The sequence below is a fragment of the Sphaerodactylus townsendi genome, linkage group LG03, assembly GCF_021028975.2.
Source record: "Sphaerodactylus townsendi isolate TG3544 linkage group LG03, MPM_Stown_v2.3, whole genome shotgun sequence".
In the NCBI taxonomy this organism is placed as follows: Eukaryota; Metazoa; Chordata; class Lepidosauria; order Squamata; family Sphaerodactylidae; genus Sphaerodactylus; species Sphaerodactylus townsendi.
In genome coordinates, this window is record NC_059427.1 from 118,527,619 (window position 1) to 118,550,514 (window position 22,896).

The following is a 22,896-nucleotide window of genomic DNA, read 5'->3' on the forward strand; positions in this document are numbered from 1 at the left end:
GATTATATAATTTCCCCATCCCTTTTAGTCATCAAAATCTTTTTAACATATTGTATATATATATTTTTAAAAACAATATAATGGTTCCATTAGTAGACATACAGCATGTGCTCAGTCCATTTGTTGGATAATTTCAGATTGCTCTCAGTGTTTCATATGTTATTCTTGGAATCATGATGGCCATCAGATGTAAACTAGATCCATGACCTTCCCATACTCTGTTCCACATAAAGATGTTATGGCTTGTTCCACCACAGTTTGGTCAGTTGAGGTGCAGCAGTGCAGAAAATTGTATGCTTCTGCATTAGAATATAGTCCCAAACAAATATGAGAATTATCGTTCATTTATAGTTAATTGAACAAGGTCTATTTTTACTTTCAAGCAGATGGGGGGAGCAGTGGTAGGTAGGCTCTAGGACCCAGGCAGAACATTCTCAAATAATGAATGTCCGGAATGCTTTGTTCTGTGGCAGAGGAATATACAACCCTACTATAAAGTAGATTTTATATTCCTCCACCACAGAACAAAACATGCCAGACCTTCTTTGGGTCCTAGTCCCTACCTACCATTGCTTCCCCCCTTCTGTTTGAAAGTAAAAATGGACTTTGTTCAATGAACTATAAATGCTCTTGTATCAAAGTACCATGTCCAATAATGCATAAAATAATGGTTTTCACAAAGGCAGCATGTAAAAATGAATGATAATTCTCATATTCTTTCAGGACTATATTCTAATGTGGAAGCATACATTTTTCTCAGCAGCTGCACCTAAACCACCATACTGACATTTTTATGCAGAACAGAGTATATCCAATTAAATCTTACCAAGGCTCCTCTTGGCAGGTTTAATAACAACTTTCAGATGCAGGAAAGTGATAAGTCCTCTGGTAAAGAAATCTGTAGATAAGAATGTAAGCCAATGGCTAACTGAAAGCCAATGACCAAACTTCTATATTGGGGGAAGGAGGCATAGCTGAATGCCTCATGTTTTCAATATGACTTCAAGCCTAGATATGGTTCAGAGTCTTGGTACGCACCAGGGGAAGATCAGTATTTATAGGTATAAAATATGGGAATCCCTGAATTTTAAGGTCAGTCCTTCCCCCAACCTATACGCAAGCTTGAATTGGGTTATGCAGTTGAAGGGCCGAGAGGCTATAACTGAGAAAAGGGGAGATTGCCACCAATAAAAGGAGGCCTAGAGGCTTACAAGGTTTGCTAAGTTGTGGTTAAACTGGATACACCCAATTACTGGGTGACTTTCTTGTAAGTATCTGGAAGCAGGAAATAGGTTAAGCAGCTTGTAGGTAAACTGGCCAGAGTTCATGCTTGAGGGTGCTTCTGTATCTGGAACTGTATCTGGAACTGGAGAATGATTATTATTTTGTGTATAAAATAATTGCTTGAGGCAATATGCTAAGATAGACTGGAGGATGGAACAGGATGTTAGGGATTGCTAAATGTTGCTGAAGCTTTTCCTTTTTATGCTCACATGAAATAAGGTGTTCAATAAGGCAGTTACAGGTAGGAACAGAACTCCTACCCATTGTAATAAACAGAAACATTTTTCTTTTCAAAAGAACTACCTGGCCAATGGGTACTCTCAGGATCCGGGGAGGGAGAAGCCCAGAGAATAGCGCCCACACTTCTTCCTATGCTCATCAGTACTACTGGAATAACTGTTCCCATAGCTGGAGGTGTCTGCTTTCTTCTACCCATCTCTGAGGAGACATGTGCTCTGCTTCTGAAATAGCTAGCTGGACACCCTATAGCTTCGGTTCTTTAATTCCCATAGTTGAGATAGTACAATATTTAACATGCTTTTACTTCATTTGCTGCCGCTACAGTTGTGTGCTATTGGGTTTAATAAAACATTTGGCACATAAATCTAATGAAATATGCATGCGGCTGGTCTTGTTCTCACAAGAGTCCTGAAAAGAACCTGACACATGGTGACCTACTCAGCACAGTTAAATACAGATTAACAAGAGGACAGGTGAAATCCCCCCAACTATTCTATTCTACTGGGCTGTTTTGAAGCATGGTTTGGGGGTCTTGGGTATAGTTATCTAGTTTTGGTCCTTTTTGTCCAGTAGGAAGAAGAGAGCTCTCATTAGTACAGTGGCATAGCACCAACGAGGCAGGGGGGCACGGCGCCCTGGGCACCGCCGAAGCAGGGGCAGGCCGGGCCGTGGAGGAAGCATGGAGGGGGCGAGCCCCCTTGCTCCGCCCCTGCATTAGTATAGCCAAATAATTCCACTGGGAGTGGGCTTTAGGGGGGCTCATAACTCAGTGCCCTTTAACATCTATGCCAGACCATCCACAGCTGTGGAATTGGTCATCCTCAGAATATAGATGAAACATCGCTATGCATCTCTAGCTGCAGTTCCAACTCCATCTGTTCAAAAGCATTCCCTTGCCCAATGGATGCAGAAGATCAAGCTGCACTGAATCCGGACAACTTGGGAAAGCAAATGTTCTTGAGAGGAATGACATGTCTCCCTTATTAAGCTATCCTATTCAGATCAGGAGAAAGGGTTTAGGATTTATCGTGGACTTAAAAAAATTGTTATTAAATGTATAACCCGCCCTATCCCTGTAAGGCTCGGGGTGGGCTACAACAATCCATCAATAAAACAATCAATAAAATCTTTAAAAAGAACAATATAAATATTAAAACAATAAACTATAAACAATAAATAAGTGGTAGGTAGGAACTTTTGACAGAGTTTTTTTTTATCCTCTATACTTAATTTTAAAATGTCTTCCTTTCTGCTGACCTAGATAAACTGATTCATGCTTCTGTAACCTCCAGATGGAATTACAGTAATGCACATTCTTTCTTTTTTTATTAATTTGTTTGTTTGCTTGTTATACCACCTTTTCCTTTTCACGTTCAGGGTGGAAGAGACACCCATGAAGATTGACCAGAAGCTGCAATTACTGTAGATGAAGTAACCTGCCTAGTAACGGGTGAGAAGCACTGAATATCCACAGAACACCAGGTGAGAAACAATGGCTGCTTATTTGCTATTGGCAATTCAGGATGTTATATTTTAAAGCTGGGACAAAGTAAACCCAGCATACCTGGCTAGCATACAGCAGGCTTCTACACAGTTGGTCCTTTCTGGTGACTTAGATCAGAATTGTTTCCAACTCAGTAAGATGGGAAGATTTTCAGAATTGGAAGGAAGTCAGCTCTTTTTCTCTGTCAAATCACTAAAATGAAACATGACTATCATATACATAAGATATTAAACACTCCCCCACACAGTAAACTATTAATTTTCTAAAAGAAAAAGAACCCTTAAAATGGACTACACTAGTCTCACTGCTGTTTTAGATGTTCTCTCCTGTTTTAATGTGTTTATTACATGTTTTAAGTAATGCATATGCAAACGTCTTATATTTTTGTGAGTTATCTTGAATGCGATATACATCTCAGTATTCATACTATCCATACATCTACATATCAGTAACTATATATAAAATGCCTTCTACTATACAGTCAGCGTGTTTTTCTGCATGATTTATATATAGTTTGTGATTACATGTCTCAGCATAATAGAAAGACGGGTTATAAATACTTCCCATTTTTAAAAAGGCAAGCACCACTCATATATTGACAGAGAAAAACACAGAAACTACCACATTCCTTACCTAAACTGCAATAATGCCCAGAATATTCCACTGTTTCTGCCAATAGTGTTTTCATTGGAATTTACTGTCAGGCAATTTCCCTGGGCAGTCCACAATACTGAAATTTAATCAGAATGTTGGTCAGCAGCAGAAGAAAGTCATCCAGGCCTTGCTCATACAGGATATTAATCATACCACATGGTATAAGTAAACATGGGTAAAGACATAAAGATTCTAAGTTGTAATTCTAAGTCAAATTTTAGCCCTGCCTCACACATTATATTTTTAGGTATGCACATAAGATTTTTAAAGTGTTCACATAAATATGTAAAATGTGAATGTGACAAAGTAATATTTGATATTATGTCATAAAAGTATATTCCAGTCATAACATTGGGATTGCTGCAACTCCTCATTGAATGTGCACTTGTTAACAAACTTGGGTTTGCTGCTCATCTCCGGATAGGGCTGCCTTCAACACCGCAAGAGCTTTTGAGGGTGGGGCACACAGGAGGTAAGCAGAAATCAAGGCTGCAACATCATAGCCAGGTTTCACCCAGAAATGACATCACAACATTCCAGGAATTCCCGAAATTCTTCAGCAAAATCACAGCGTTTCATGGACATCCAAGAGCACTATGACTTTACTTCCAGGTGAAACCCAGAAGTGATGGCGCAATGTCAACTGACCTCACACACACCACTTTTCCTCCTACCACCCATTCAAGCATCAGCAGGGGTTAGAAGGTAGTGGCACGAGACCTCCCACTATACCAGGTAAGTGGGCAACCCTATTCCCAGGCCATTTCTATATCCGTTATTTGCCCATGGTTCATTGCTATTGAGAAGTGGGTTTCCTCCTCCTTCTCTAAAGAATCATGATGCGTTAACGTTCTCCAGCTTTACTTTGATCTTTCTCCAACCTGTTTTGCTGTGAAGTTTTGGGGAAATCGCAGCAAAACCTTTTGGGCCATTACATACACCTTTTTCTCCTGAGCAGCTCACAGGTGAATAACAATGAAATATAACTCTTGCTGGAACTTTTCCCGCATGTGTCACTTTCATGTGATTATATGCCTTGCTCAATATCACTGTTTCACGACACAGTTCTGGAGAGTTCCCATCTTGTGTAACAAAAGCAAGCCTTTCTGCCTGCTGGAGAGACAGAGTCAAGAAATATGCTTAAAAAATCATCCATCCAATCAGTTTGGGATGTTCAGCTTCTTTTGAATACAGCTGTGCCAAGTTATCAAATGTGTGAAAGATTGCATGATGAAATGCACCACTGACTTTGGACATAATATACAAATGGAACTATGGGAGAATATGTGGTTAAAGGGTCTTAAATTTACACTAAGTTCCTGTCAAGGAGAAGGAGGAAGAAGCGGAGGATGAGTTTGGATTTATACCCTCCTTTCTCTCCTGTAAGGAAACTCAAGGCACCTCACAAATTCCATTCCCTTCCTCTCCCCATAACAGACACTTTGTGAAATATATGGGGCTGAGAGGGTTCTGAACAAATTGTGTCTAGCCCAAGGTCACCCAGCTTGAACGTAGGAGTGGAAAAATAAATCTGGTTCACCAGATAAGAGTCTGACGCTCATGTGGAGGAGGGAGAAAATCAAACCTGGGTCTCCAGATTAGAGCCTACCTGCTCTTAACCACTATGCCATGCTGGCTCTCAAGAATTTTTATAAAATGATGTATGATGTTTCTCACCAGAGAAACTGGCACAGATGTATAAAAGCATCTCAAATGTATCTTGGAACTGTGAACATCATGAAGGGTATTTCTATCACTTAAAGACTAATATACAAATGAAACCAGATGCTTCTCTTTTGGGTCTTATGGACAGACAGTTTGGGGAAAAATTATCTTTGTTTTTGTATATGACAGCAGCAGCAAGAATATTATATGGGCAAAAATGGAAAACTTCATCAATACCATATTGGAACTGGCAGAGATGGCTAAGCTTACTTCTTTAATTAAGAAAAGAACTTAGCTAAATTCATTTATAACTGGAAACCCCTGATAAACATTTTGTGTAAAACAGAAAAAAATGATGATTTGTGGATTTAAAAAACAGAACAAGATAATAGACATAACAGAGAAAATAGTACATTTCATTAGTAATAACAATTAAGAATCAATTCTATTGTTCTAACTAGAGAGCAAGTTTTTAACTGTGATTACATTTGGCCAGAGGAAGTCAGAAGCCCACCCTTCCCCCTCCCCTTTGTAGTGTGACTTTTGTTATTGTTAGGTACTTTTTGTTTGTATACTTTCTTAACAATAACAATTATTCAGAAAAAAGGAAGATACAAAAGGAAATATGACATGTCTAATGAAGGCAAGACTTACTAGCAGCTGCTATGCCAAGGAAAACAGAGGCTGTGTAGAAGCTCCATGTCAAAGGCTCAATAAAAACAGCAATGTATATGCTAAAACACAACAAAGCAGAGTGTTTATGGATAATATCATGCCTGTTATATCTTTTTCTTATGAACTATACTACTAAGCTTTTGAGCATTTCTCAAAATGATGTTCAAGGACCTGTGGGGGGCTGTACTTGGGGGTCCAATGCCCTCTGAAAAGATGGAAGACCAGACTTTCTCATGCCAATATGTAGCGGCAAAAGTCCTGTTTCTGTCAGTAATGTAACCAAGCACTCTGGGTTTAGTCAGTAAACTCACCACTAAAAATATGCAAATTGGAGCTTTGAGAAATTCAGAGAGATGGTTACAAACAAACAGAATTACAGCTTGGTAATTCAGCTACACAGAAAATAACAAAGCTAACTTGCTGCATACTCTCTGAAGTCCTACACAGCATAGTTGTTCTTGAAGCCATGGATTACAAAGCATAAGAAAAGCTATCTCTGGCAATAAAAGACAGAGGGGGTTAAAAAAGAAATACTTAGCTGTTACATAGAAAACGCTGGCCATAGTCTGAGGACCCCTTTCAACCAATCATGGGACACCCCCTCCCAACCGGAATGCGTAAATTCACCCCTCCCTGCTAGAAGCCTCTTCAGCTGTGGTAAATGTTCTCAATTAGTCTTGCCCTGGGAAAGTGTCCTTGAGAAAGATAATAAGTTACCAAGCAATACCCTGTTCTTGGCTGAACTTGCAGCTAGTTAGACTCAGAAGATTCCTTTAAGATGGATACTTTCTTGACACCACCTAACCAAAATGAAAAGGGAGCCCTGTCCATTTTCTAGGAATGGGGGCAGGGACTCTCCATCTCAGGGGAAAAGGATAGAATCAGCCTTTACCTCTTTTGAAGGGGGGAGCTCACAGAGTTGCCACTGCCTGCAATCACCTTGCTTCCAGATCACCTCAAAACACTAGTCGGAGAAAACCCTGACTGGTTGCTGGGAAAGAATATCTCGAGCTGCAGGAACCAGTTGTCTGAGTGTCTTTAAATACAGTCCTAATGTTACTTTCAGTACTAAACTGAAACATCATAGTTACTTTCAGTACTAAACTGAACATATAAGGATTTTCCAATGCAAAAAGGTTTACATCCAAAAGCAAAGGGTTTCAGCACCTGATAAAGTAAAGGCACATTTCAACTGAATATCAAAATTCATGTTTATATAATCTGTATCTTTTATCTTTCTGTGAACATCTCTGAACATTCCTTTTCTATTTCTTTTCTTCCTCTGTTCTGACTAATCAACAAGGAAGTTTCTTGCTGTCCCCAGTGCAAAGTCCCTTCCAATCAAAGAGCAAGACTGAACAGAACTTGACTCGGAGCTGATTGAGATGTAGCCTATAGAACTACTTACTCTGCATTACCCTCTGCATTAGGCCAGGCACGAGCAATTTAATTTACTTTTAAACGGTAACTGCTATGGTACTCATGGAACTGCCCTGAGGATGAAGGGCCCCACGGGACATGCAAGGCTTCCTACATGAGCTCCAGTGCACAGCAAGTACCAGGAGACAATGCTTGGGGAACTGTAAAATTTTAAAAATTACAATGCAGGTCACTGGGTTGCTAATGTTTGAGAAACACTGGTCTAAACTGATTTCTCATTTCCAGTCAACTGCAAAAAGAATGCAAATTGTTAATCTGCAACAAAGGTTTTAATGTCTTTAAAACACCTGGCGTGGCACACTCTTTCAAGCTAATCTTTTTTATACTCCATCCATCTGACCAGAAGCTCAAAGCCACATCTAGCTTCACAACAAACCTGTGAGGCAAATTCAAGCTGAGAGCAAGTAATTTACCCAAAGCCCCACAATTATACAGGGATTTGAACCTGAGTTTTCTAAGGCCAAGGTCAATGCTCTAGACACTACCTGTCCTTTCTCACTCCCCATCTCTTTTCCCAGACTAGCTGTGCATTTGTATCTCACTTTTCTTCTCTTATCCTCACAGCAACCAGGTGAGATAGAGGAGGCTGAATGAGAGGAACTAATCCAAGGTTACTCAGTGAGACTGAAATCCTTGGGCTTTTATTCCAAGCCCAGTTAGAGGCAAAGAATGCTAGGTTTCAGAAGAACAGCTTGTATTCTGCAGCATGATCAATGGAAAAGCAATACTGGTGACTGTGCAGTAACTTATATCCTAGGTTCCACAGCCAGTATATAGTGTTCAAGGGCACACTAGTCCCTTCTCAATGTAGGAGGAAGAGGCAGAAAGAAAAAAACAAATTTGTAAAGGGTTTCACTTACCTATAAAAGATGCCACTAAAGAACATAGAGCGCTGTGGACCTGCAATTGCAACCACTGAAGGAGAGATCAGATTTGATGCTGAGAAGACTCCATAAATAATAGCCATGCTGCAGAAAGCAACCACAGTGATTATTATGTATGTAAAATGAAATCCAATATGTTAATTTTAAACAATATCCTTTCATAATGTCTACATTCATAACCGCTTAAGAGTGCTATATTATTCCTGCCTCATTTATCATTCATTTATTTAAAGTGTTGCGTGTATTCAGAGGCCTACAATGGAATGTAGGTATTTGCCACATAGATCCAGACTTGTTTAGTTTACCCACTGTTGTGGAGTTAACCAATATACCTCAACAGCAATGGGGCTTCCATGTGGCGGTTTTTCCTGCCCCATTTCCCAGCAGTGACCAAACACCCCACCAGTCTATTTCCATTTCTTTTTCAGCTTGGCATTTGAATGTCACTATGCATCTGAATTCCTGATTTTCATTCTTTCATTCTTTAAAACAGGAAAACTTTAGCCCTCTCATTGTAGTTATATAAGTGGAAATTCATATCCCCAAAATGAAAAAGGTTATATACTTTTTAAAAAAAATGGAAGCTGGGAATTCAGAGACCTTGATACAGAGATTGTTATAATATCATGATGTTCAATTGAGTAAAAGAACAACAAAAATGGTGGCAGCAAGTAGCTATTAGAGGGATTGGTAAATTGGCTACTGTATGGGTGGGAGGATGAGGAAAACCTGAAATTTCCCACCTGCAGTACCCATCCAGGTCTCACTAACCTTCCGTTTTTTTAGATACTATGTTGTCACTGCTTTGCTTTTGTATTACTTCTGGCATGACCTGAAAGTGATGTTATTGCAGGTAAGCGTTGCACTGATATTCACACAAAAGTTTAATCACTGAGTGCTGGCTGAATGCTAGAGTGTAACCAATGTGCTGATATAACTACCAGGTCAACAGGAAGCAAGACCATCATACGGGGACACTAATTATGCCTTCCTCATTTTTATCCAGGCATTTCCTCTTGCCACGCAGCTAAGCAGAAGTGGATAGCAGGAGCTGAAAGTGGAAAATGCTCTCCCCTCTGATGGAAGCTGGTAGCCCTATTTTATACATACAGGCCGGTGTTCAATCTTGCTCCAGCACGTACTGCTGAGAAGCAATTGTTACCTTCACCCTGAGTTTTTGAAGAAGAGTTTGGAATTAAAACCTGCCTTTCTCCCCTGTAAAAAGACACAAGGTGGCTTACAAACTCCTTTCCCTTTCTCTCCCTACATCAGACACCTTGTGAGGTAGGTGGGGCTAAGGGATTTTTGAATAACTGCAACTAGTCAAAAGTCACCTAGCAGGCCTCATGTGTGGGAGCAGGAAAACAAATGCTATGTTAGAGTCCGCCCCCATGTTAGAGTCCACCACTCATGTGGAGGAATGGGGAATCAAACACAGTTCTCCAGATTAGAGTCTACCATTCCTAACCACTACACCACGCTGCCTCTCAGCTTATCCTAGCTTCTTCAGGGCTCCAAATAACGGTGAGGCGTTAACATCTTTTAAAAAGTTAATAAATCCTAAATTTTAAATGCACATATTAATTATATTATTTAGTATGCTCAGATTTCTCTAATGACAATTGTTAGTGGACACAGAAAAGCATCTACAGTTACAACTCTCTGAGCAGTCATGAAGTATCTGTTTCATTGACTTTTCTGGGATTTTTTCCATGGCTTTGCAACCCACTTACTTCAGTGGTAAGGCTGCCAACTCCAGCATGGGAAATTCTGGGAGATTTGAATGCAGTTCGTGAGGAGGGCAGAGTTTGGGGAGGGAGCATGATCGGGATGTGATGCCATATAGACCACCCCCCAAACCTGCCATTTTCTTCAGGAAAGGGAACTAATCTCTATAGTCTGGAGAACAGAAGTAATTCCAGGCCCCACATGGAGGTTGGCAATGGGCATATATCAGTATTAAGTCTGTAATAGAATATTTGTGTGTCATATGTTTACAAGCCCGATCCCCATGAGACAAAAAAACCTAGAAAGGATCCCATGCATCTGTTCTGCTAGTGGAGGGGGTTCCCCCCAGTGGAAGGAACCTTTTGGTAATTCAAGGCACTTCAGAGTTTTAAAAAGATACCAGCAGAAGGCTCATTCCACTTGATTAAAGTGCCTCCCCTAGCAGAATAATTTGTGGGATCCAGCCCATTCTTCCCATTTTACAAATTCAGATTTCATTCGCCCATGCAGTGCAGCTCAGCCACAACAAAAGAGAAAACAATTATTATCAGAGTAAAATACCTGGTATAGCCACTGCCATGAAAATCTGTGTTGTTTAAATTTGTGATAACGGTTTGCTGTGTGGAAAGAAATTCAAAATAGAATTGTGAACATTCTCCAGAAATCATTTTCAGAAGACAAAACTCCAAATGCAGGACAAAACCAGCAATCAAAATATGCAGCTCACCAGCAAAACTGTTTATGCTAATTAAATTTCAAAGCAATTAGATTGCTATGCCCCTTTCAAAGATTAGAAAGCTGATTCTGCTAGAGGGCTTCAACAAGCAAATGAGGGGCACCTGTAGGAAAGGATGGCATAGGAGAGGTGCCCCTGAGTTCATATTCCCTAGAGAACTAGAAAAGCTAGAGAGCAGCTTTCCCCCTAGTAGCCAGGAAACCCTGGTTGAGAGCCGGTCACAGTATTTCACAAATGGATGCCCTGTCGTAACCTGGGGAAAAAGTTGACAGACAGCTAACAACTCTCAAACTCTGCAAAAGAAACCAGGAAGTTAAAAAAAGGAAGAGATTTAAGTAGTATGAAATGGATATTTCAAGCTAAGTTTCAGGGATAGCTGGGTTGGTCTGAAGCAGAACAGCTAGATTTGAGTCCACTAGTACCTTAGAGACCAACAAGGTTTTTGAGATACTGTATAAGTTTTTCAGAAGTCAAACTCCCTTTACCAGCTGTCTGATTAATAGAGTTTTGACTCTTGAAAGATTCAAGCAAATTTAATGATCAGTTCCTAAACACTGTCTGTGATGAGGTTTGCTTCTGCTTCAAATAGCAGATTGTCTCAGTTATAAAATACAACCCTTACAACCCATTCTATCGGCACAAAAACAAAGTCCCAAAAAGAAAGGAATGCATGCAGGAAAAAGAAGAAGGGGATAAGGCTACTAGTACTTACTGCAATGTTTCCACATGTTTGGAAAGCAGTGAATATAAACATAAAGGCTACTCCTAAAACAATGACGTTCAACTGCTTTTTAGATTCCGGATTCATTTTGTGTTTTCATGGAATGCAATCAAACTGAACCAAAGGAATGTTTATCTTGTTTCCTTTAAAAAACACCTCTGCCAAGGCAACAAGAAATCACAATTAGAAGATGTATTTTAATCTGATTATTAAATTAGCGACTATTTTTTGACAGAGTAAGAGACTGTGTGCCACCGTAACAAAATACAACGGCAAAGGGAAACATATGAGCCCGAAGCATTAGATTATCTGTACCTTTCATAAGAAAAGCTGCCGCAGGTCATAGATTTGTTCTTTAGTCGGTGCATACTTTTTCTCGCAAAGAAGAAACATTCTGCAGCAGCTGATTTTCTTGAACACTTTGGTCCCCCACAGTATTTCAGACTCAGTTGCGGTCAAAAAGCATCAAATCAGCTGACGAGGATAGGCGCTCCCATTCACTAACCATTTCCATTCACCCTGGACAGGAAATTAAGAGCAATTCACATGCCTAGTCAGCGGGTCAGAAAACCCTTGTGAATTCTGGGAAATGCAGTTCTAGGCTTCCCCTTACTAAAATCAGGAAGAACATGTGAAACAGCATGATAGTGCGTTTTTATATTCCATTGCATAGATTACTCTAAATCATCCATGCATGGAAAATTAAGATCAGGGCCAGTTGTCACTGAGAAGAGGCAAATGATGGCATCACTGCCCAGTGAGCCATTTGGGAACTTATCTTGTGTGATAGATTGTCGAAGCCTTTCACGGCCGGATTCAACTGGTTGTGGTGGGTTTTCCGGGCTGTGTGGCCGTGGTCTGGTGGATCTTGTTCCTAACTTCTGAAGATGCCAGCCACAGATGGAGGCGAAACGTTAGGAACAGGATCCACCAGACCACGGCCACACAGCCCAGAAAACCCACCACAAATCTTGTGTGCTTTGATGTTAATTTAAGAAGAGAACTTGTTTAATTTTATAGAAAACTAAAAAGTAATGAGACAAGCATTCCTTTTAGTTCAGTTTGGAACTGACAGTGGTGGAGTGGGTGTCACTGATTTTCCAAGAGATTTCTCCCAGCTCATCTAGGAATGTACAGTTAGGGTGTTTATTACTAGGGCAATGTTCAAAGGACCTAGGAGTGAACTATGTGGTTAGGCAAATCACGTGCTACAAAATTCCAGAATGCCAACATTTCAGACTGCAGATGGAAAATGGCATACAGGAATGTTCCTCCACATCAAAAACTCTTCCTGGTGTGATATTTTTCTGTATGCAGGAATTTTTAAATATGATAAGAACATAAGAACATAAGAACATAAGAACAAGCCAGCTGGATCAGACCAAAGTCCATCTAGTCCAGCTCTCTGCTACTCGCAGTGGCCCACCAGGTGCCTTTGGGAGCTCACATGTAGGATGTGAACACAATGGCCTTCTGCGGCTGTTGCTCCCGATCACCTGGTCTGTTAAGGCATTTGCAATCTCAGATCAAAGAGGATCAAGATTGGTAGCCATAAATCGACTTCTCCTCCATAAATCTGTCCAAGCCCCTTTTAAAGCTATGGAGTATTCCACCGTTTAGGAACAGCAGGAAAAGAAGCATTCAAAAAATACTAGTGGAAAAGAAAAATACATACCACCAGCTGATTTCAAGGACCTTTCAGAATATATTCAGAGGGCAGTGGATAAAAAAACACTGCCCACGTACCCACCAATCTTTAGCAGGCCCTCAATGTAGTGCATCACCATCTGAAATCAAGTCCTGGGTACATTTATATCAGGGGCGTACCTAGGCAAACTTGAGCCCTGGGCAAAACCTGAGTTTGATGCCCCCCCCCCCACGGGTGGCCCCCACCATGACCAAACAATAATTTTTTCCACCAGGTCGTTTCAAAGTCACCATCACATTATAGAACATCCCCCAACTCACAAATCTGAACATAGCAATGGGCCATGCCACACAGCCGAAATAATATTTGGAAAACATTTTCAAAATGCTTTCAAAATGTTTTATTACTGCTATGAAAACATTTTATGGTGTTGTATCCAGCTCCCACCAGTTGGGGGAAACAGTACTCACTTTCAATGTTTTTTAAAATGGGGGGGGGGGGGCAGACTCTCCCTTTAAGGTGGATTTAAAAGGAGAATCTGGCCTCCTTGGTTTAAACAAGTGATGCTGGAATCCGACCCCCAAACAGCATCATTTTAAATGGTGGTGTTTAAATTGGGGACCTCTAGATTCTCCCTTGAAATCTATGCCTAAGGGGGGGTAGATTTAACAAATTACCAAACAACAACCCTTTATTAGGTTAACTGAGAGAATAAAAGAAAGAAAGAAAACAAGCATTGGTGGGAAGGGGAAAGTGAATTTAAAAGGAGAATCTGGCGAAATTTAGGGAGTGCCTGCTATCAGGGGTGCAATTATTAAGATAGCAGCAATCAAATTTCAGAGTGTCTTCGTGAGATCTCATTGATGATAACATTCAGATTTGGTGAAGTTTAACTGTGGGGTCCAAAGTTATGGACCCTCAAAGGTGTAGCCCCCATCTCCTATTAGCTCCCATTGGAAACAATGGGGGATGGGGGCACTCCCTTTGGGAGTCCATAACTTTGGACTCCCTAAACCAAACCTCACCAAACCTGGGTGACATCATCAGGAGAGTCTCCCAAAAAATCCCTGAAATTTTGGTGCTGCTAGCCTAAAATCTGCGCCCCCTGCAGGCCAAAAACAGAAAAACACTGAAAATACAAAATCCCTCACAAACCTGCAATTTTGTCGCCCACCACAAGGTGGCGCCCAGGGCAGCTGCCCACTTTGCCCAATGGGAGGTACGCCTCTGATTTATATGGAGACAATTTTCCAAATATTTGATCCCAACTTAAAATGTAAATCTTGGGAAAATGTTAAAGCAGTGGAAGAAACAGAAATTTAAGGGGTGGTGGTGGTAAAAACATATGCAATGCTTACTTTCTTATCAAATCACCATTTATTTTACTGATTTAACAGCATAAAGGGCGCCATTTCTAAGTATATGAAATTGGCATATTATATTGTTTGGCATATTAATGGAATGTAAGAGTATAACTGTAATCCTTTTATATAGGGAAAAACATACTAGGATACTAGAATTGCCAACTCCAGGTTGAGAAATTCCTGGAGATTTGGGGGTGGAGTCTAGGGAGGGCAGGGTTTGCGATAGAGAGGGACCTTCAAATATTGAAGGTAGAAACCAAATTCTGTAGTATACAAAAGAAAGTATATTATGTAGATGGAAACATTTTCATAAAGTTGGCAGGATCATCAGTTGGATAAGTTGGCAGGATTATCAGCATATTTGGGTATTACGTTAAACTTCATAACACTGAAAACACCTAATGATCATTAAAATATTATAACATATTAATTGCAGCCCTATTAGTCTAAAATGATTAACTTTCTTTAAAAAATTAAAAAGTATTTTATTGTTTTAAAACCTTGTCTTTCATTTTGCTCATTCCAAAAAGAAAACAATAGAAGTTTTTTCATAGTTTTCTGATTTTCCACTGGGAGAGCTGAAATTGTCCTAGTTTTTCAAACTATACATTTTAAGTGAGAAAAACCTTGTTGTAAAGCATTTTACTCAGTCAGGTGACATGTAAAGCATTGATGATGCTTTAAGATTCTACAGATATCACTCTCTGGTGTTTGTCAAGTAGTACAAGCAAGTTGATTCATAAATCCCACTATGGGCGTTTTCCCACTCACCATGCGAACTCAAGTTCGACCTATGTTCAACACAAGTGCTCCCCACATCTGCTGAGTTCGACATAGGTTCGTCCTGCTCTGCTCTGTTCTGCCATTAAATTTTCGAATCCATCACGATGGTGAGGTGAACCGCATTTTGCCAGGGTTGAACTCAAGAAAAAACCGGTCGAGTGGGGAACGTCATTGTGGGTCGATTCGCCGAGTCAGCCAATCACAGGCGAGTGTTTTGGGCATGCGCAGAACGGAAGACTCGCGCCGGGTAACAGTGTAACACTACAATCATGCGCAGTGACGAAGGGTAGATTGGACGCCGCTTGTAGCAACGAAATGGCAACGTAATTTTTTTTTAAAAAAGGGACGCACGTTCGCATTCCCGCCCGAACGCAGCAGCCAATCAGATATGACGAGTGAATGATGAGTCGAGGTGATCCCGCCCTCTGAACTCGGCTCCGGCAGGACCACCTCGGCTGCTGTGGGAAGCAACGAAGGGATTAACACAGGTCGACTCTTTCAGCCTCATGAGTCGACACTATTCTACTCTCGAGTGGAAAAACGCCCTCTGTTAAATGAGGTTCACTCCCAGTAAAGCCTATATATGACTGGCAGATGCAAATTTAAAATATATTTTATTCCAGACTGTTTGAATCTAATGAAGATACCAGTATTGTATATCAGACTAACCCTAACTCCTGTCAGTTTTTATATTTGAAATTTCAAACCAATTATCTAGATTACTTGAAGATGAGTAAAGTATGAACAGAACCTGCAGATTTAATGAGCCAATGTAGTATAGCGGTCAGTGTCACATTGGATCTGGGACAGCAAGCTTTCAATTGCCACTCATTCATGGAACTTCATTGGGTGATCTTGGGCTAGACACTTTCTCAGCCTAATTTACTCTGCAGCGTTGTTGTACATTTATGTATGTGCATATGAAGCTGCTCTATACTGAACCTGTAGTCTACTCAGACTAGAAGCAGCTCTCCAAGGGCTCATTTCACATACCACCTGATCAGATGCTGGGGATTGACCTGGAACTTTCTCAAGGACATAGGTAAGGGGGGGGGGGTTTCTTGGGTTCAACCCCCCATTGTATTTCTGAAGCTCCGCCTCCCGTTTCTGGGTTTTTTTAATTTTAAAGTGTTTTTTCGGTTTTCGGCCTGCAGGGGGTGCAGTTTTTAGGTTAGCGGCACCAAAATTTCAGGCTATCGTCAGGTGACACTTCTGATAATACCAGCCAAGTTTGGTGAATTTTGGTTCAGGGTGTCCAAAGTTATGGACCCCCAAAGGGGATGCCCCCATTCCCCATTGTTTCCAATGGGAGCTAATAGTAGACGGGGCTACCCTTTTGAGGGTCCATAACTTTGGACCCACTGAACCAAACTTCACCAAACCTGGATGGTATCATCGGGAGAGTCTCTTGATAATATCAGCCAGGTTCGGTAAAGTTTGGTTCAGGGCATCCAAAGTTACAAACCCCCAAACGATGTGCCCCATCCCCCATTGTTTCCAATGGGAGCTAATAGTAAATGGGGCTACCCTTTTGAGCGTCCATATCTTTGGACCCCCTGAATCAAACTTCACTAAACCTGGGTGGTATCATCAGGAGAGTCTCCTAAAGATACCGTGACAGTTTGGTGCTGTTAGCTTAACAATATTACCCCTGACAGAAGGCACCCCCCAAATTTCCCCAGATTCTCTTTTTAAATCCACCCCCTTCGGCATGAATTTAAAGGGAGAATCTTAGGTTCCCAGTTTAAACATTGAAAGTGATGCTGTTTCAGGGTGGGGGAGAATCCATCCCAAAACAGCATCACTTTCAATGTTGTTTTAACTGGGGGGCCCAGATTCTCCCTTTAAGGTGGATTTAAAAGGAGAATTTGGGCTCTCTAGTTTAAACACGACTGAAAGTGATGCTGTTGGGGGTGGATTCCAGCATCACAGCAGCCGCCCATGGGGGGGGAGGGGGTGCAAAACTCAGATTTTACACAGGGGAGGGCAGAAGGGACTGCTGGCTGCCGGCTGGGAGCCCAGTTGGTGGGCGGGGGGCAGCAGAGTCTGCCATCTCTGGCCTCAGAGAGCTGCTTTAATAAGCACTGCGGCTGGGGCCGGGGCTTGGAGAGGTGTGCTCATGCCCCAGAGGTGGGTGGGGTCATGGCCCTGCCCCCGAACCCCCCCCCCCTAAAAAATCTATACTTACGCCCCTGGACTTTCTGCATGCCAAGCAGATGCTCCAACACTGAGCTATGACCGCTCCTCAGTGTTGTTGTGAAGATAAAATGGTGGAAGGAAAATGTATTTGGATGGGAGACCACTGAGAAAGTTTAGGGTTGCTACACAGAGGAAGCCAATGGCAATCTGCCATTGAAGATCTCTAGCCTTGAAAACTCTATAGCATTGCGATAAGTCAGCTGCAATTTGACAGAAAAAAAATCACACAAACTTCTACAAAATTTGTATTTTTCAAGGACACACTTTAATTTCACAAACGTGATATCCACATTATCTAATGTATGCTTTGTTTCAATTTGATTGGTATTAAAGGCATTGCACAAATTTCATTCCTGTTTTTGAATTCTGCATGGATCAAACGTGTGTGTGTGTTTTTTTAGAGCTAAGTCTCACGGAGTTTAATGGCGCTTGCTCTGCAGCTAGCGCAAAGGACTGTTGAGCACACTGCTGTCTCAGATCTTTTTTAAAAGCCTGGGCGGTCTTGGCATCCAAGGATAGCTTTATTACACTCATCCCTTCAGAACAAGGCTCTATCAGCCCACTGAATACCTCCCTCAGTCAGCCCTAAAGGCAGTGGCCGCAGCACAGAGCGAACTCGCGCCACTTCAATGCGGCACCTAAGAAATGCGGCCGCTCCACCTGGCGCCCTTTCAACGAACCGCTCCGTCACGCACACAACGTGCGCGCGCGCCGCACCAGCTCTCTCATTCGTTCTCCCCCCTCTCCGCACTCTTCCTTGGCAGCCATTTTGAAAGCAATGCTTCCATGTTCCATTCTTGTCACGTCACACCACGCCTTCTAAAATAAACATATCTATATTTTAATAAACCATGAAACGCATTTCTAATGTTCCGTGACATCTGAAACGTAACAAATATGCGTGGGGAGGAAATGTGTAAAATAATCCCTTCCGGGGTTTCGTGTAACGGTCTCGGAATCCTCAAAATCTACCATTTATATTTTTTTACGAACACTGATGACCGTTCACGGTACTTCTCCGTAAACAACATTCTGTCCCAAATGAAAAATGTTTTTTTGTTCCGATTGATGTATATTGGGGAGGTATCGTGAACTACTTCCGGGTCAACGGGAGCCATTTTGTGGAGCTTAAGAGGTTGGGGAAGGGCGGTGCCTCGTTCACTTGCTCGTGGCGGCGGACGGCGAGGATGGCGCTTCTGTGAGTCTCGGCTGCGTTCTTTAAAACACATCTGGCAACGGATCAGCGACTCTCAAGCACCCGATTGTACATTTTTATTTCTCAATTCCGCTTTCCTCCCCCTTATTTCGGGCCCCGGGATGAGTTACGGGCGGCCGCCGCCTGACGTAGAAGGCATGACCTCGCTGAAGGTGGACAACTTGACTTACCGCACCTCCCCGGACACCCTGCGCCGCGTCTTCGAGAAATACGGTCGCGTGGGGGACGTCTACATCCCCCGAGATCGCTACACCAAGGAGAGCCGCGGCTTCGCCTTCGTGCGTTTCCATGACAAGCGCGACGCCGAGGACGCCATGGATGCCATGGACGGGGCCGTTCTCGACGGGCGGGAACTCCGCGTGCAGATGGCCCGCTACGGGAGACCCCCGGACTCCCACCACAGCCGGCGCGGGCCCCCTCCGCGGCGCTACGGAAGCGGGGGCTACGGACGTCGCAGCAGGAGGTGAGGGAGATCCCGGAGGGGGCAGTTGCAGGAATCTCACCTGGAGCGGAAATCGTGCGGGGGAGGGGGGGTTGGCATGAATGAAAGAGGCATTAAAGCGCTTTTAGCGGCCTGGAGGAGACGACTGCCCAGTAATGGTTGCTTCGAAAGGGAGGCCCAACGGCGGGAAGTTGAGAAGGCCTAGACTTCAGGGGAGGGCGGCGGGAAAGTAATTGGGCCACGTGATGTAGGAGAGGAAGGGACAGAACGCGCTGCCGACCGCTTCGCACTTTGTAGCACCTTGATTGAATCTCCGGAGAACAATTTGGTTTATTTTTTATTTCAACCCCCCCCTTTCCCCCCCCCCTTCTATGCAGCCCCAGAAGACGGCGCCGGAGCCGATCCCGAAGTAGAAGCCGATCCAGATCCCGCAGCAGGTCACGCTACAGTCGCTCCAAGTCCAGATCCCGCACACGATCCCGGTCTCGTTCCACCTCCAAGTCCAGGTCTGCCAGGAGGTCGAAGTCCAAGTCCTCATCGGTGTCGAGATCTCGTTCGCGGTCGAGATCCCGATCGAGATCAAGAAGTCCCCCTCCTGTCTCAAAGAGGGAATCAAAGTCCAGATCCCGTTCAAAGAGCCCCCCTAAGTCTCCAGAAGAGGAAGGAGCTGTGTCATCCTAGGAAAATGGTAACGTAGTTGATGATCTACTATATTTGCATGCATTCCTGTACTAGGTTAAGTAGGTATTGCGTTCTCCATATAGTATCCTAGAACAAGTAAATGGGGCACTTGGTTAACTTCTCAAGAGGGCTTCAGTTTGTGGCTGCTAAAATAATTTTCCAAAGGAACTTGTGCCAAGAATATCTTTTGTGTGTTGTTTTTTTTACAATTAATAGCTTGCTATTGAATAACTGTTTGAGACACAACCTATTTCTGAAAATGACTATTTCTTACTGTTCTTATCCAACATCTGCATTTTCCCCTTTAAAGCTGCGGTCTCCTGTTTGCTTAAAGAATATTGGCCAGTATTGCAGATTTTAACTGATTTGGCTGATCCTCCAGGGACCAGTTTCTGTGGGCGTATATTGGAGCAGGTTTGTCTTTAAACGTTAAAGATACACTATCCTGTTAATAAAGTCCTGTGGTTCCGATGTTCAACAGCAACAAATAGTATGGAAGTCGAAATGCAAGCGATTATGGAAGCCAGTATCTTCTCTGGTACAATTGTGGGCTTTTAAGGATATACTGGGTGGGAAAATGGATAGTGTGTCTTTAACCTCAAATTGTTTGGTCCTGTTTTTTCAAAGGAAGGGGGCCTAGAATTCTTAAAGATTGCGCAGCTACTAAGAACTCTGGAAAGTATTGAATAAAAGCTAATGCGTAATCTAATCTATATTGGGATGGATTCAAGTTAAGGGTGGTTTGATCATAGCCTGACATGGTGGGAGGTGGGACGTCCACAATTCCTATAAATTCTGGTGAAAATAGACAGGGCCAGGACTGCTAGGTATCTTAAAGCAGCCATAAAGTATTGAAGACATGCAAGGTATACCCTGGCTGAACTGTTCCCTTTTCAAATCTAGATGCATCAATGAAAAATCTACATAAAGGATACCTTTGGAGGAGACATGATCGTAAGAGTCACCAGTCCAATGGAGAGACCCTTGGCACAAGCAACCAGCCATTGAAAAGGTTATTTTGTAACTCTTTGTCTAACTTTTTTCTTTACTTTGAGCCTCAGATGGCAGACTTTTACTTTTATGTGCCATTTTGTTGCTATTATTCAAATTTCTTGTAATTTAGTGAAGTGAGCGACTACAGATTTCATTATTGGCTTGGATATTTGAGGTAAAACTTCATTTTTGTTCATATAGTGCTGACTTGTTTGCAAACAATTTGGTAATTAACTTGCTGCCTCAAGTTTTTAATATTAAGCAACCATGCAGCTATAATATGCTGATTAACTTAATGCTGTCCACATGTTCAATTTCTGCCTTTTTTCTAATTCTGAAATTTAAATTCAAATGCTTTTTGCAAATTCAGTTGAAATAGTGTCTTCAAGTCAAACATTAAACTTTACAGGTTTTTTTTTAAAGACTTGCTTCATCAGACAAAATTCTAATCTCTTCTCTTATGTATTTTTGTGCACTAGGCGCAGTTGTGTAGCAGTTGAGTAATGCTGGTTAGCTGTTAAGGTGGCGTGTTGCAGTGCAGAGTGCTTGGCTGTTTCCTGTTTTCTCCTGATTGCTCCTGTAACGATGCCTTGTCGTGCAGAAACAAATGGCTGTCCAGTTAATTATAATTGCCTGACAACTGCACTTCCAGTCACCCGGGCCTTGCATAAAAATAACGGAGCATACAGTGAGCACATCTAGCTGGTGATATACATACCTTATTTTTTCCAGAATGGTAAATTAGACCATCTGCATATGTGAACTTGCATATAAAAATGTAATGCTAAAGCATTTGATCCATTCCTCTGTAAGTACCAGTTTGGTGTATCTTAAAACATTCTGTACTATAACCACTGTCTGTAGTTAATAAAACATTTTCCTGGTGTTGAGTTTTTGAACTTCAGTGTCCTGCATTAACTTTCTGGGAGCAGTGTCTTGGTTTCCACGTCAGATAAACATTATCCATATGCATATTATCTTGCTTCTTTTGACTACAAAGTGCAAGCCAATCACAGTAATCCAACCACTTAGTTATGCTTCTTGGTCACTAACTAAAGATTAAAATTGGAAAATTAAGACTTCTAAACTGAGTAAATATACTTTGTTCACAGATTTCACATTATAGTACGGCAAGACAGACCCCTCAAATTTCAGGGGATCTTCAATTGTGAAAGAGAAAATGTGAACAATACTATCGTATATACTCATGTATAATTCGACCCGCATATAAGTCGAGGCACCTAATTTTACCACAAAAAAACTGGGAAAACTTATTGACTCACGTATAAGTCGAGGGTGGAAAATGCAGCAGCTACTGGTAAATTTCAAAAATAAAAATAGATACCAATAACATTACATTAATTGAGGCATCAGTAGGTTAAATGTTTTTGAATATTTATTTTAAAGAAAAACAGTAAACTAGCTCTGTAAGTGGAAAAGAGGGTCAACAAAAACAATATGGTAGCAACAATAACTTTAGAAGTACAAAAACCTTAGCTCAACCAGCAACCAAGCTAAAATACAAGAGTTAAAATCCTTCAAAACTGGATTTTTGATCAGGGGAGGAATGTTTGTGTTAGCAGTACCAACATTTTTAGTATCTTTAGGAGACCCTCCTGATGATACCACCCAGGTTTGATGAAGTTTGGTTCAGGGAGTCCAAAGTTACGGACCCTCAAAAGGGTATCCCCATCTATTAGCTCCCATTGGAAACATTGGGTATGGGGGCACCCCCTCAACCAAACATCACCAAACCTGGCTGGTATCAGCAAGAGATTATCCTGATGATACCACCCAGGTTTGGTGAAGTTTGGTTCAAGGGGTCCAAAGTTATGGACCCTCAAAATGTAGCCCCATCTACTGTTAGCTCCCATTGGAAACAATGGGGGCACCCCCTTTGGGGGTCCATAACTTTGGACCCCCTGAACCAAACTTGGGTGGTATCATCAGGAGAGTCTTGAAAAATTTCTGAAATTTTGGTGCCGCTAGGCTAGCCGAAAAAACTGCGCCCCCTGGCGGCAAACAGAGTAAAAACCCTA

General features: G+C 41.9%; 2 protein-coding genes across 8 annotated transcripts in view; one reads left to right on the forward strand and one right to left on the reverse strand.

Moving 5' to 3' along the window:
- MFSD11 (major facilitator superfamily domain containing 11) overlaps positions 1-12,044 on the reverse strand; it is a 30,157-nt gene extending 18,113 nt beyond the window's left edge. Inside the window, exons 1-6 of one of the 2 annotated variants that reach the window (XM_048490754.1) lie at positions 11,847-12,044; positions 11,523-11,674; positions 10,636-10,691; positions 8,323-8,430; positions 6,002-6,081; positions 3,662-3,758 (exon numbers count right to left, since the gene is read on the reverse strand). In XM_048490754.1, the coding sequence (XP_048346711.1) occupies positions 3,662-3,758; positions 6,002-6,081; positions 8,323-8,430; positions 10,636-10,691; positions 11,523-11,618 (437 nt within the window). In that variant the 5' untranslated portion in view covers positions 11,619-11,674; positions 11,847-12,044. Of the gene's footprint in view, positions 1-3,661; positions 3,759-6,001; positions 6,082-8,322; positions 8,431-10,635; positions 10,692-11,522; positions 11,690-11,846 lie in introns of both variants that reach the window. The other variant, XM_048490753.1, reaches the window with a different exon arrangement.
- Positions 12,045-18,646: 6,602 nt separating this feature from the next.
- SRSF2 (serine and arginine rich splicing factor 2) lies at positions 18,647-21,756 on the forward strand. Of its 6 annotated transcripts, XR_007243962.1 has the most exons (5): positions 18,647-19,204; positions 19,561-19,871; positions 20,175-20,278; positions 20,768-20,876; positions 21,337-21,756. XR_007243962.1 is itself a non-coding variant. In XM_048490044.1 (3 exons), the coding sequence occupies exons 1-2, from the start codon at positions 18,843-18,845 to the stop codon at positions 19,862-19,864; spliced, it is 666 nt and encodes a 221-aa protein (XP_048346001.1). In that variant the 5' UTR covers positions 18,647-18,842; the 3' UTR covers positions 19,865-19,871; positions 20,175-21,756. The 6 variants fall into 6 exon arrangements, 2 of the variants coding, with proteins under 2 accessions (XP_048346001.1, XP_048346000.1); XR_007243961.1 differs by having other exon boundaries at positions 20,175-20,876; XR_007243959.1 differs by having other exon boundaries at positions 20,768-21,756.
- Positions 21,757-22,896: the final 1,140 nt, after the last annotated feature.